The 13,664-nt window shown below is 48.1% G+C and overlaps 1 protein-coding gene across 4 annotated transcripts in view; it reads left to right on the top strand.

Annotated features, from left to right (window-relative positions):
- Window positions 1-13,664, top strand: part of LOC137306631 (tropomyosin alpha-3 chain) — a 50,577-nt gene that overhangs the window by 28,042 nt on the left and 8,871 nt on the right. Inside the window, exons 6-9 of one of the 4 annotated variants that reach the window (XM_067975947.1) lie at window positions 371-446; window positions 3,776-3,838; window positions 4,654-4,723; window positions 7,581-7,663. In XM_067975947.1, coding sequence (XP_067832048.1) covers window positions 371-446; window positions 3,776-3,838; window positions 4,654-4,723; window positions 7,581-7,663 — 292 coding nt within the window. Of the gene's footprint in view, window positions 1-370; window positions 447-3,775; window positions 3,839-4,653; window positions 4,724-7,580; window positions 7,664-13,664 lie in introns of those variants that run through there. The other 3 variants (XM_067975946.1, XM_067975945.1, XM_067975948.1) reach the window with 3 other exon arrangements.

Genomic DNA, 13,664 nt, shown 5'->3' with positions numbered 1-13,664 from the left:
CATGGGATGATTAAACACAACTTTTTATTTTAAAAACAAAACTTGACAGCCCTGAGCATAAAGTTTGAGAATGAATTGCCCGAGATCTCTCAGGAGGTACGTGCTGCTCTGTTTTCACTGTTTGTTCTCTTTTTTTTTTCTTTCTGTTCTGTCTTTCCCTGCGTGTTCCGTGTGCCCCATTTTTTTTTGTGTATACCACATCTCTCTCTTTCTCTTTTTTTTCTCTTTCTTCCTCTCTTTCCTCTTCCCCCCCCCCCCCCCCCCCCCCCCCCCACCCAATACCCATCATCTGGTTGCTTTTTCTTACCTCTGTCTTGTCACTTATTCCCCACCCCTCCCTCTGTCCCTCCTTACTCTCCCTGCACCACAGCAAATGTGCAGAGCTGGAAGAGGAGCTTAAAAATGTGACGAATAATCTCAAGTCACTGGAAGCCCAGGCTGAGAAGGTAGGGTTGCCTTTGTGCCCGGGTTTCTTCTTTCCTTTCCTCCCCTGGTCCTTTTTTTTTTGTTTGCCGTCGTGCGCTTCACAAGACATCGAAGGATCCTCCACTCATCGGCCAGGCAGCGGAAGGAGCTGCTGGTTGCAGTTGCGATCAAAAGCAAAATACTGCGGATGCTGGAAATCTGAAATAAAATCGGGCCATGCTGGAAACACTCAGCGGGTCGGGCAGCATCTGTAGAGAGAGAAACAAGAGTTGACGTTTGACCTGAAACGCTAACTCTGTTTCACTCTCCACAGATGCTGCCTGACCAGCTGAGTGTTCCTGGCATTTTCTGTTTTTATTGCACTTGTGTTTGTATTGTCTTACTGCACCAGAGCATCTCAAAGCATTTCACACAGTGTATTAAATTTGAAGTGCATTGACTGTTAATGTAGGCAATTATTCTGTGCCATTAACGTCCACAATGACCAGTTAATTTTTTTTTTAGTGGCATTAATTGAGGGATGAATGCTGGCTAGGGTACTGGGAGACCTGTGCAAACAGGTCCATGGGGTCTTTGTCCACTTGAGCAGGCAGGTGGGGCATTGGCTTGAAAGAAAGAACTTGGATTTTTGTAGCACCTCTTGAAGCACTTTTTGAAGTGTAGTCACTAGGGAAATGCGGCAGCCAATTTGCGCACAGCAGGGTCCCACAAACAGCAACGTGATAACGACCAGATAATCTCTTTTAGTGATCGTAGAAATTTACGGCACAGAAGGAGGCCATTTGGCCCATCGTGTCTGTGCCGGCTGAAAAAGAGCCATCCAGCTTAACTCCACTTTCCAGCACTGAGTCCGTAGCCTTGTAGTTTACGGCATGTCAAGTGCATATCCAAGTACCTTTTTTGACTGAGTTGAAGGTTTCTGCCTCTCCCACCCTTTCAGGCGGTGAGTTCCAGGCCGCCGCCACCCTCTGGGTGGAAAAGTTTCTCCTCAGCTCCCCTCTAATCCTTCTGCCAATTACTTTAAATCTATGCCCCCTGGTTATTGACCTCTCTGCTAAGGGAAATAGGTCCTCCTTATCCACTCTATCTAGTCCTATCATAATTTTATATACCTCAATTAAATCTCCCCATAGCCTCCTTTTTTCCAAAAAAAAACAACCCCAGTCTATCCAGTCTTTCCCCATAGCTAAAATTCTCCAGTCCTGGCAACATCCTCGTAAATCTCCTTTGTACCCTCTCTAGTGCAGTCGCGTCCTGTAATTTGGTGACCAGAACTGTACACAGTATTCAAGCTGTGGCCTAACTAGTGTTTTATACAGTTCTAGCATAATTTCCCTGCTCTTGTATTCTGTGCCTCGGCAAATAAAGGAAAGTATCCCGTATGTCGTCTTAACTACCTAATCTACCTGTCCTGCTACCTTCAGGGATCTCTGGACATGCACTCCAAGGTCCCTCTGTCCTTCTACACCTCTCATTTATTGTGTACTCCCTTGCCTTGTTTGCCCTCCTCAAATGCATTACCTCACACTTCTCCAGATTGAACTTCATTTGCCACTTTTCTGACCTCCCCTGCTCTTCTTCGAAAGTCCCTGGGATCTTTTACGTCCACCTAAAGAGGGGGACGGGGCCTCTGTTTAATGTCTCATCTGAAAGACAGCACCTCCGACAGTGCAGCACTCTCGGTAGTGGCATCGAAGTGTCAGCCTGGATTATGGGCTCAAGTCTCTGGAGTGGGATTTGAACCCACGACCTTCTGACTGAGAGGGAAGTGCGCTACCCACTGAGCCACGGCTGACACCATGTGTCACCCAGCGGGCAGCACCTCTGGTAAAGCAACGCGCTTTCGGTGGTGCACTGGGATGCCCGCTCCGATTATTTGCTCAACTCCTGGAGTTGGCATCAAGCCCGCATCCTTTTCAAAAAGCCTAACATTCGGCTACAATACCTTCTGTCCTCTTGCAGTTGTGCTGCCCCCCTCGTTCCCTGTCCACTGATCCCATCTATGGGGTCTCTCCCTGCCTGCTCAGTCAGTGACACCGCCCAGTGGAAGGGTCCATCTGGTTTGGGGGGAGGGGACTCGAGGAATTCCTTCAAAAATCAGTTTGTGAGAGCCGCAGAGCAGGGGAGTCTGAGGTTCCATCCCTGGGCTGTTCAGGGTAAGCTGGTGGAGCAGTTGGAGCGAGAGGGGGGAATCCGGTGATCCCACTCCTGCTTGCTATCCTGATGGAAGGTGAGGATGCAAACGTAGGTCGGGGAATGACTGGACCAAGATTGGTTGCAATGCCCCTTTCTGGTCAATCAACTGATACTGAGCAAGGAGGTCTCCTTGTGCCCTGTGTATCATTCCTCACCCAAAAACAGATTAACTGGCTATTCATTTGCTGTTTGCGGGAGTTTGCTGTGCACAAAATGGCTGCCACATTTCCCCACGTAAAGTCACTGCCCTCCAAAAGTAACTCATTAGCTGTGAAGGGCTTTGGAACGTCGTTACAAAGGCAAGTTCTTAAATGGCTCCAAGGTTTTCGCCTCCTCTACCTCAGGAGGCGGGATGTTGTACTTGGCAGACCGACACCCTGATCCTAAAACTTTGAAGCGATGGATGCAAATTCAAAGCAGGAAACGTGTGTAATTTAAAATGCGGAAGTTAACATTGCAACGGATCCCCGGGCCTCTTGTGCAAGAGGATCTGCTCTGAAGCTCCCTTTCCTCAGTCGTTTCTGCACCGACCATCCACGACAATTGTGCCTTAAATACGATTCCACGTACTAAAAATGTGCTTGCTGTGTAAACCGGTGCCTAATTTGGGCTATTGCCCTCCAATTTCCTGTTTTTTCTGCTGTTCCCTCAGTCTTAAGACCCGAGCCCAAGCCCCCTTCCTCCCCCCAATCAATGGTGTTTCTAAAAATGCCGATAGGCCCCGGGCATGTAGGATGAAGGAGGAAAAGTCTGCAACCTGACCCTGGCTCCCAAGAGCCATGCCTGGAGTTAAAACACGGGCCTCTGTCCTGTTGCCCCTCGATCGGGACCGATGATGGCTATGGGGGGGGGCTTGTGGATCGCTCAAAGGTGTCTTTCTCCCTGTGCTGAACAGTCAGCACGTTGCATCCCACCCCCTTCTTATAGCTCACACTGTAAACTGCTGGTTAGAGACGTCCTTGTGTTAAAAAAATAAATAAACATTGACTTGGTTTGATGCCATAAATGGGTTTGTTGAAGCAGCATTCCCTCTGCTCCTGCTCCTGAAGTTGTACCTAATGACTGGTAACAGATAAGATTTGTGTGCAGTCTCTCAGATTATTTGATTTAGTCTCTCTCTCTCTCTCTCTTTCTCCCCACCCCCCTCTTGTAGTACTCCCAAAAGGAAGACAAATATGAAGAAGAGATCAAACTCCTGACCGATAAACTCAAGGAGGTGAGAATACTTTGCTCTGTGGTTTGTGTCGATCAAATTCAACCCTCGTGCCTTTTCCCCTCTCCTCTCCTCAAGGAACTAACATTACATTGAATGTAAAGCACAAAAACAGGCCATTGGGCCCAACTGGTCTGTGCCGGTGTTTATGCTCCACACAAGCCTCCCCCACCTTACTTCATCTCACCCATATCTACATATCCATCTGTTCTCTTCTCCCTCACGGTACATGTCTAGCTTCCCCTTAATTGTCTGTTGGGACACAGCAGAGCCTGACCGTATCCTCGTCCAATCTCTGTCCTCCAGCAGTCTGGACAGTGTTGGTGGATAGCGATCGGGAGTGGGAACCCTAGCTGATTTTATCCCCTCCCCTAAGCTCTGGAATTCCCTCCCTAAACCCCTCCGCCTCTCTCTCCTCCTTTTAAGACGCTCCTTAAAACCTACCTCTTTGACCAAGCTTTTGATCCCCTGTCTTGATATCTCCTTATGTGTCAATTTTTATCTGATTACGCTCCTGTGAGGGGCCTTGGTGTTACAAACTGGATAGCCAGGTGATGGATAGAATACTCGAGCCTGGTCTTCAGTTGCTTCCAAGCCTTTATTCACAGAGATCACCTTAGATCAGCTCTCTTATAAATGGATATGAGAGAGTCCCCAATTGATACTCACCACCTGAATACAATTAACATTAATTGCTATTAATCACATGGATACAATTAACACTTGGGGCGTTCTACTACGTTAACGGTGCTATATAAAAGCAAGCTGTTGTCGTCTTTACCCTGGGTTAACCTGTGTGGTGGTGTTGTCGTCTTTAGGCTGAGACCCGTGCGGAGTTTGCAGAGCGGTCCGTAGCGAAGCTGGAGAAGACCATTGATGACTTAGAAGGTACGTGGGTTAAACTGTTCTGAAAATCCAGCAACTGCTGCCTCTGTGGGGCCCTTCGAGCTGTATAAACGGCAATCGACTTTGTGTATACTTCGTACAGTAAAACTGGAAGGTAAAATGGCACCAGTGTGTGTCGCTAATCCTATCAATAGCAAAGAAAGAACAAACCTGCATTGATTATAACGCCTGTCACATCCTCCGGGCATCCTAACACGCTTCACAAGTGTAGTTGCTGTGCCAATTTGTGCACAGCAAGACCACATGCAGCAGTGAGATGAATCCCTTGCTGCACCATGAGCTCTTTAACAGCCGCCTGAACAGGCAGACGGGGCCTCGGTTTAACGTCTCATCTGAATGACGGCGCCTCCGACAGTGCAGCGCTCCCTCAGTACGGTCTAGTTTAATGGCTCAAGTCTGACATGTGAGTGCTTGAACCCACAACCTTCTGACTTTCAGGCAAGGGTGCTACCACCGAGCCAAACCCTCAGTGGCGGGGAGGGACTCATTCATTGCAGCACAGTCTTACACTTTGCCCGGGGTCTCTGGCGCCCCTGTGCCACCCTGCACCGCGACATGAAATATTGAACGCCCGATGTCGGCTCCTCCTGACTTGATGCAGCACCTGGTGCTTCACTGAAATCCGACTTTAACCCATTGCCCCTCCAGGTGGCACTCTGGGCCTGATCATAGGGCCCATTAATTTCCTGCCCTCGAAAGCCAGACCCGAACGTGGGCTGCGATCGCCAAACCACCAGTTTGAAATCCCATGTAAAAAAAAATTACTGTGGAAATTAACTTAGTCACTGCAATGACCCCGTAGATAATCTATAGTGTGGCCCCCGTGTTATAGTGTAATTTTAATGAGTATTCTGTAGTCAGTTGTTGAACAGTGTATTAGTAACTACAACAGGGGAATTCGGGGGGAAACTTCTTTACCCGGAGAGCGGTGAGAATGTGGAACTCGTGGAGCGGTTGAGGCGACTAGCATAGATGCATTTAAGGGGAAGCAAGATGAACACATGAGGGCGAAGGATATGCCGATAGGGTGAGATGAAGAGGGGTGGGAGGAGGCTCGCATGGAGCATAAACACCGGCATGGACCTGTTGGGCCGAATGGCCTGATTCTGTGCTGTAAATTCTGTGTAAGGAATCTCAGCGAGCAGGTAGTTTGCCTTTGTACGAGTCCTATTGGGACCCCACGGGTTTATAAGTGAATAAGTCAAATTCTGTTTTACTTCCAAGGGTCTTTCACTGGCGTTTTGACCATCGCAATCCATCTCTTTTTGCCATGGCTTTCCCATAAAGTTGGGTTTAAATAGACATTCCCTTTGTTCCCAGGAACTCTCGGGTTCTGCTGATGGTTTCCCGTGCCCTGAGGGAGGAAACCTGCACGTCTTCCGGTTGGGATTGAGATCTAATTGGCTGTTGTGTAAGAGTTGAGTAACCCCCATGCTGACCTCTAACCCCCCTTTCCTCCGACTCGCAGCTCCTCCCTCCCTCGCCGGCTCAGTTGGTAAAGCTCAGGCCGTAGTTGAACCATACAGATCGGGGAGAGTCTCTGCTTCAGTCCCTGATCGCAGCCAGGGTCAGGGAGGATCAAAATGGGCCAAGGTTTCCCCTGCCACTCCTGCTGGAAAGTGGGTGTGCGCGTTTATAGGACCAGATTGAGCTTTGGGCGGTGCTGCCCCCACGGTGGGGTAGCCTGCAGTCGCACACTATCTGCATTTGCACCTGAAACAACGGTAACTTGGACAAAGTTAGGAGGGGGGGGGTGGGGGAGAGAAGAGATGCTATCGTACTCTCTGTGGCTTCCCAGACATGTTAAAAGTCATCCGCAGTACTGGAATCTTCATAGGGATAAGTGTTTGTAAACTGGTCCTGGGACCTGCACAGGGATCAGCACTTTATATACACACAGTGGGACAGGGATCAGCACTTTATATACACACTGGGAGAGAGGGATCAGCACTTTATATACACACAGTGGGAGAGAGGGATCAGCACTTTATATACACACACTGGGAGAGGGATCAGCACTTTATATACACACAGTGGGAGAGAGGGATCAGCACTTTATATACACACAGTGGGACAGGGATCAGCACTTTATATACACACAGTGGGAGAGAGGGATCAGCACTTTATATACACACAGTGGGAGAGAGGGATCAGCACTTTATATACACACAGTGGGAGAGAGGGATCAGCACTTTATATACACACACTGGGAGAGGGATCAGCACTTTATATACACACAGTGGGAGAGAGGGATCAGCACTTTATATACACACAGTGGGAGAGAGGGATCAGCACTTTATATACACACAGTGGGAGAGAGGGATCAGCACTTTATATACACACACTGGGAGAGGGATCAGCACTTTATATACACACAGTGGGAGAGAGGGATCAGCACTTTATATACACACAGTGGGAGAGAGGGATCAGCACTTTATATACACACACTGGGAGAGAGGGATCAGCACTTTATATACACACACTGGGAGAGGGATCAGCACTTATACACACACTGGGAGAGAGATCAGCACTTTATATACACACACGCTGGGAGAGGGATCAGCACTTCAATATGCACTGTTAGAAATGGAACTATTCTGGTTTGACGTCCGTTTATTCGGTTAGTTACTGTATTTAAATCACACTTTTATTTACTTTCCTGTTCTAACATTTCATGTTTTCTTATTCATTCCCTTATTTCCAACCTCTTTTTCCTCCTTTGTCCCACTTATTTTTCTTTTCTACCAACTGGATCACCACCTTCACATCCCCTGGCTGGCTTCCTCCATCTCCTTTTCATACTCCCGCCTCCGCTGCTGTCTCGGTCTCACTCTGCCAGATGAACTGTACGCTCAGAAGCTGAAGTATAAAGCCATCAGCGAGGAGTTGGACCATGCTCTGAATGACATGACCTCCATGTAAATACCTGGTCTCTTTGGCCCCTTTGCTGCCTGCTTGCTCAGCTGTGCATCACCTCGATTTCTAACCCCAGCGTACAGCGCTGGTGTCTTGCCTGATGGCCGGTGATGCATTGTTAAACCCAGCTCGCTCGCTGAATGCAGCTGTTGTCTCACGTGCTATAACCTAACTACTCTACACAGCTGTAATAAAGACACCATTCCGCACCCGATAGTGCATTGGGTTCCGCTCACGGCCTGGGACCACCTGCGGCATCTCTGGTCCTTTTTGAGTGTCCCCCTATAACGCTGGACATAGGAGGGAGCCCCGCTCTTGATACTCTGAACAGTGCAGCTGTAACTAGCCCCCAAGATGGGTGGTTTTCAAAACTGTGTTTGGGGGGTGGGGGTGAGACTCCCTGCAGATACTGACACATTCCCCAGAGCCCCCCCCTGGCAGGGGCAACTAGCCAATGGTGCTACCATTGCAAAAAAAAAAACATTTCATTAGCATACTGCAACGGAAGAAAGCATGTAGGGGGACAGAATTCGCAAGACGTCGTGTTCACAGCACATGGTGCGCCCAAACCCCACATACACACCTCACTGTGCAGACCCTAATTTGAAAACCCACGGGCTAAACGGGCCTTTCCTGTTCTGCAGGAGGCAGCGGTGACCGGACTGGTTGTCCCTTTCCTCCCTGTGCGGAAGCACGAGGGCCTCTTTCTCTCTTTCACCCCCCCCCACCCCCCGACTGTGTGGCCGCTACTATGATTTTGTCACAGAATCTATACGAGAGCGCCTCACCTTCTGGTGCAGTGTTTCCTTTTTTTTTATTTTACGCGGCGTGGATCTGCTTCCTGAGAGCAGCCACCTTTTTTTTAAAGGGGAAGTCCGACCGCAGCTTACTGTCCGCACTTTTCCTTCCAGGGACCAGTCCCAGATGTTGGGGGGGGGGGGGGCACGTTACAGCAAATTCCATTTCCCTAGATTTCCGAGCCTCCCTATAGCTGCTGACGGTCCCCAGCGTGGAGCCTCCAGCCCTACTTGGGAGGGGGGGTGGTTGTTGGGCTGCATGATCGAAGGATGCAGGTCTCTGCTCAATCACTGTTCTCCCAGCTCCCTAACAATAGCACAAAAAGGCAGACAGCCATCCCCTCACACTGTAGATATCACACAATGATACGGCACAGAAGGATCCCATTCGGCCCATCACGCCGAGCTGTCCAGTTAATCCCACTCCCCCCTGCAATTTCCCCCGTGGCCCTGCAGATTTTTCCTTTTCAAGTATTTATCCAATTCCCTTTTGAAAGTTATTATTGAATCTGCTTCCACCGCCCTTTCAGGCAGCGCATTCCAGATCAGAACAACTCGCTGCATATATTAAAAAAAAAATTCTCTTCTTCTCCCCTCTACTTCTTTTGCCAATTATCTTAAATGTGTCCCCTCTGGTTACTGACCCTCCTGCCACTGGAAACGGTTTCTCCCTATCTACTCTATCGAAATATACATGAACCCTGAAGGGCTGTGTACTGTAGCATTTGTCGCATGCTGTGGGTTTTTGCACTCTCTAACTGGGTGTGTGTCGTGGATCTGGTTTGGAATTGCTGACGCACGTTCGGTTTCAGCTGGAGGGGGGGGCGCGGTGGGTGTAATCTGTGTGCCTCAGTTCTAAAAGGCCTAATTTTACTCCTCAATTGTGTCTCTGCTGGTGTAAAACACTAATAATAAACACTGATAATTTCACCGGGTAGAAAACCTTTTCGCAGATTGTCGGGATGAGGGAGCGTCTGCTGTTGTGTTTGGGTACAATCGCAGATCATCTCCTTTTATTAGTCACGTTTAGGGCCCGTTCCTCTTTATGCTCCCCTCCATCTGGCTCACTGAGCCTCAGCTCTCTCTTTGTCCCTCGAGCTTCGTGGTTTGTTTGGCTGCTCTGTAAAGACAGAGAGAACTTGCATTTGTATAGCGCCTTTCACAACTTGAGCACTTTTCCAGCCCATTAGGTACTTTTTTGCAGTGCAGTCACTGTTGTGGGGAAGCACGGCACAGCAAGATCCCACAAACAGCAGAGAGATAATGACCAGATAATCTATTTTAGCGACGTTAGCGATTTGAGTGCAGTGTCCTCTGCTCGTTGTGTCCGTCTGTGCTCAGTGTGTCCGTCTGGTCATGATCTTAATCTCGCCCAGTCTCGCGCCCCGGCCCCACATCGTCTGTCCCCCACACATTTAGTTTTCCAAGGTGAGTTTTTTCCGACTGGAAGTTTGTCGCGACTTTTTTTTTGCGGGACGGTTACCGGCGGCCGAGAGAGAGAGAGAGGGGAATGCAAGTGTCAAAGAGGAACCTGTGAGAGAAATCAAACGCTGTGGGGAGGGTGTGGGTTGGTGATTTTAACCTAACTCCGCCCAGCGGGGAGCTGACTGGTCGGGTCTCACACCCCCGCCCGATTTCACTCTCCATTGGAGTCAACGGAGAGTAATATCAAGCGGGGTGTAAATCCACGTCCTACCCAGTCCCGTGGGATTCCTGCCCGGCGAGTTAGGTGAAAATTCCCCCCTCTGTCTTGCTACAAATAAGTAGATCCCGCTGTTAAATGCTTAGAAGTCAAGATATTTTCTGTATAAGGGCCACCCCCCCTCCTCTTTCTCTTCTCCCACAAAGTTGAGTTGTATCACAATAAACCAGGTTCAGGCTAAACTGTTCCTTTGTGCAGGTTTAATCTGCACTGCGATCAGATGTCAATATTAGGTTGGGAAATCTGACCTTTTAAAGAAAAAACCGCCACTTCCTTACCGAAGTTTTGTGGCTATCTACACTGTAGATTTGCTGTACTCAATAAACATTAAAAATTCCATTCCACACCAGTGATTTTTTTTCTCTAGTCTTGTCTCCCAAAACTTTACCTCTGTGGCCAAATCGAAGCATTTCACAGTAAGTTGTGAGAAGGCCGGGTGTGTTGTTTCTGCCTCCTGAAACCATCGAGTGTGTAGTTCCCTCCTTCCCCGTCTTCCTCCCTCCTTGTTTTTCTCCCCTGCTCTCCTCAACCTTAAGGACAGCCAAAGAATCTGTTCCCAGCCCCCCCCCACTGCTCCGTGTCCTTTCGCTGACAGGCGAGAGAGGCCAATGGGTTTTGAGGACTAGTTTGGAGCACCTGACCCATAACGGATCTGTTCATAAAGCCTGTCTAACTTGCTGTGACCCTCCCTATTTATGGATGCTTTTAGGTTGCGATGCTGGTTTCAGGTCTGCACTGTACAGCACTGGTGGGTATATCTCTGTCACTGGCAGTAATGATGTGGAGATGCCGGTGATGGACTGGGGTGGACAAATGTAAGGAATCTTACAACACCAGGTTATAGTCCAACAATTTTATTTTAAAATCACAAGCTTTCAGAGATTATCTCCTTCGTCAGGTGAGTGGTGTGATGGTGTCCCAGCCTAATATAAGATATGCGATTTGAGAACCTCATTCACTCAATCAAAGGTGTCGTTGGTGTTCAGACAGATTAGCCACAGAAAACAGTAGGTCCCAGTATACTGAATACACAATGGGTCAAATTACACAGACAGAGAGAAAGAGACCCAAAAGGCAGAGAGAGAGAGAGAGAAAATTTCCAGTTGTATTAAAAACAGATAACTTTTTTTTCCTGCTGGTGGGGTTACGTGTAACGTGACATGAACCCAAGATCCCGGTTGAGGAATTTCAAAGAGCCGGCACAGCACCGGTGGGCCGAATGGCCTCCTTCCCTACTGTATGATTTTATGAATTACCGTCCCTGCCCCGGCTCACCTCCCAAATAATACTCCTGTTACAGTCAGGCGCATGTGAGGGGCTCCCACCTAAAGCTAATGCTATGAAGTACAAATGACTATTGAGGGTGGTGAGGGAATGTTCCCAGCTCCCTGACTGAGGGGGCCTGTGTACAAATGTAAAAGGAAGAGGAGAGAGAAAGAAATGCCTTATTTAAATATATATATATATAATACTGTGATTCTGCATGTGAACAGCTAGCTTTTTGTGTTTCTTTTCTGAATGGCCCGGAGTGTTTGTCCATCTCTGAATGCAGTAGCCCACTCTTTGAGGACTGCAGTGCTTTTGTAGCACAACGTTTTAAAAAAAAATGACCAGATTTAAGTCTCGTTTCAGGAAAGGACAACTTGCAGATCCTGGTTTTTTTTTTCCTCCTTCACATATTTAAGAATTATTTTAGTTCCTGTTTTCATACAGTGTCCGAGGTTCGAAGGAGACCGCTCGACCCGTTAAGCCTGCGCTGGTGCCCAGCCTTCTGCTCCAGTCCCTTTTTCCCTGTGAAATGCTACCTTTCTGCTTTATGTATGAACAAGACCCCCTCAGTTCAGCCAAAGGCACTGCTGGGATTTGAAGCCAGGATCTCCCGGCTGAGGCAGATTCTTTAAGCCGCTGCGACACAGACCAAGACATTTTTTGTCTATTACCAAACAACTACCCCAGTCAAAAGGACAGCCCCACTCTCTTGCCTGTCCAGTGACGAGGGGGTCATCAATTTAAAATCCCCATCAAGAGTGAGGAAAGACCTTATATGGAAAGAAAGACTTGCATTTGTATAGCATGGGACGTCCCAAAGTGCTTCATAACCAATTAAATACTTTTGGAGTGTTGCAGTGTAGGAAACGGGACAGCCAATGTGCGCACAGCAAGATCCCACAAACAGCAATGAGATAATGAGCGGGTAATCTGTTTTTTGGTGATGTTGGTTGAGGGACTAATATTCCCCAGAACACCAGGGAAGAACTCCCCCCTGCTCTTCTTCAAAATAGTGGCCATGGAATCTTTTACATCCATCTGAGAGGGGCAGACGGGGCCTCGGTTCAACGTCTCATCCAAAAGACGGCACCTATAAGAACATAAGAAATAGGAGCAGGAGTAGGCCAATCGGCCCCTCGAACCTGCTCCGCCATTCAATAAGATCATGGCTGATCTGATCCTAACCTCAAATCTAAATTCATGTCCAATTTCCTGCCCGCTCCCCATAACCCCTAATTCCCTTTACTTCTAGGAAACTGTCTATTTCTGTTTTAAATTTATTTAATGATGTGGCTTCCTGGGGCAGCAAATTCCACAGACCTACTACCCTCTGAGTGAAGAAGTTTCTCCTCATCTCAGTTTTGAAAGAGCAGCCCCTTATTCTAAGATTATGCCCCCTAGTTCTAGTTTCACCCATCATTGGGAACATCCTTACCGCATCGACCCGATCAAGCCCCTTCACAATCTTATATGTTTCAATAAGATCGCCTCTCGTTCTTCTGAACTCCAATGAGGAGAGTCCCAATCTACTCAACCTCTCCTCATATGTCCGCCCCCTCATCCCCGGGATTAACCGAGTGAACCTTCTTTGTACTGCCTCGAGAGCAAGTATGTCTTTTCTTAAGTATGGAGACCAAAACTGTATGCAGTATTCCAGGTGCGGTCTCACCAATACCTTATATAACTGCAGCAATACCTCCCTGTTTTTATATTCCATCCCCCTAGCAATAAAAGCCAACATTCCGTTGGCCTTCTTGATCACCTGCATACTAACTTTTTGATTTTCTTGCACTCGGACCCCCAGATCCCTTTGTACTGCAGTACTTTCCAGTTTCTCGCCATTAAGATAATAACTTGCTCTCTGATTTTTCCTGCCAAAGTGCATAACCTCACATTTTCCAATATTGTATTGCATCTGCCAAATCTCCGCCCACTCACCCAGCCTGTCTATATCCCCCTGTAGGTTTTTTATGTCCTCCTCACTCTCCACTTTCCCTCCCATCTTTGTATCATCTGCAAACTTTGATATGTTACACTCGGTCCCCTCCTCCAAATCGTTAATATAGATTGTAAAGTGTTGGGGACCCAGCACCGACCCCTGCGGAACACCACTGGCTACTGGTTGCCAGTCCGAGAATGAACCATTTATCCCAACTCTCTGCTTCCTGTTAGATAACCAATCCTCCACCCATGCCAGAATATTACCCCCAATCCAGTGATTCTTTATCTTGAGCAATAA

This window comes from Heptranchias perlo, chromosome 44, assembly GCF_035084215.1.
Source record: "Heptranchias perlo isolate sHepPer1 chromosome 44, sHepPer1.hap1, whole genome shotgun sequence".
Taxonomy (NCBI): domain Eukaryota; kingdom Metazoa; phylum Chordata; class Chondrichthyes; order Hexanchiformes; family Hexanchidae; genus Heptranchias; species Heptranchias perlo.
The sequence above is the reverse complement of the archived record's forward strand: the minus strand, read 5'-3'. Positions and strand labels throughout refer to the sequence as shown.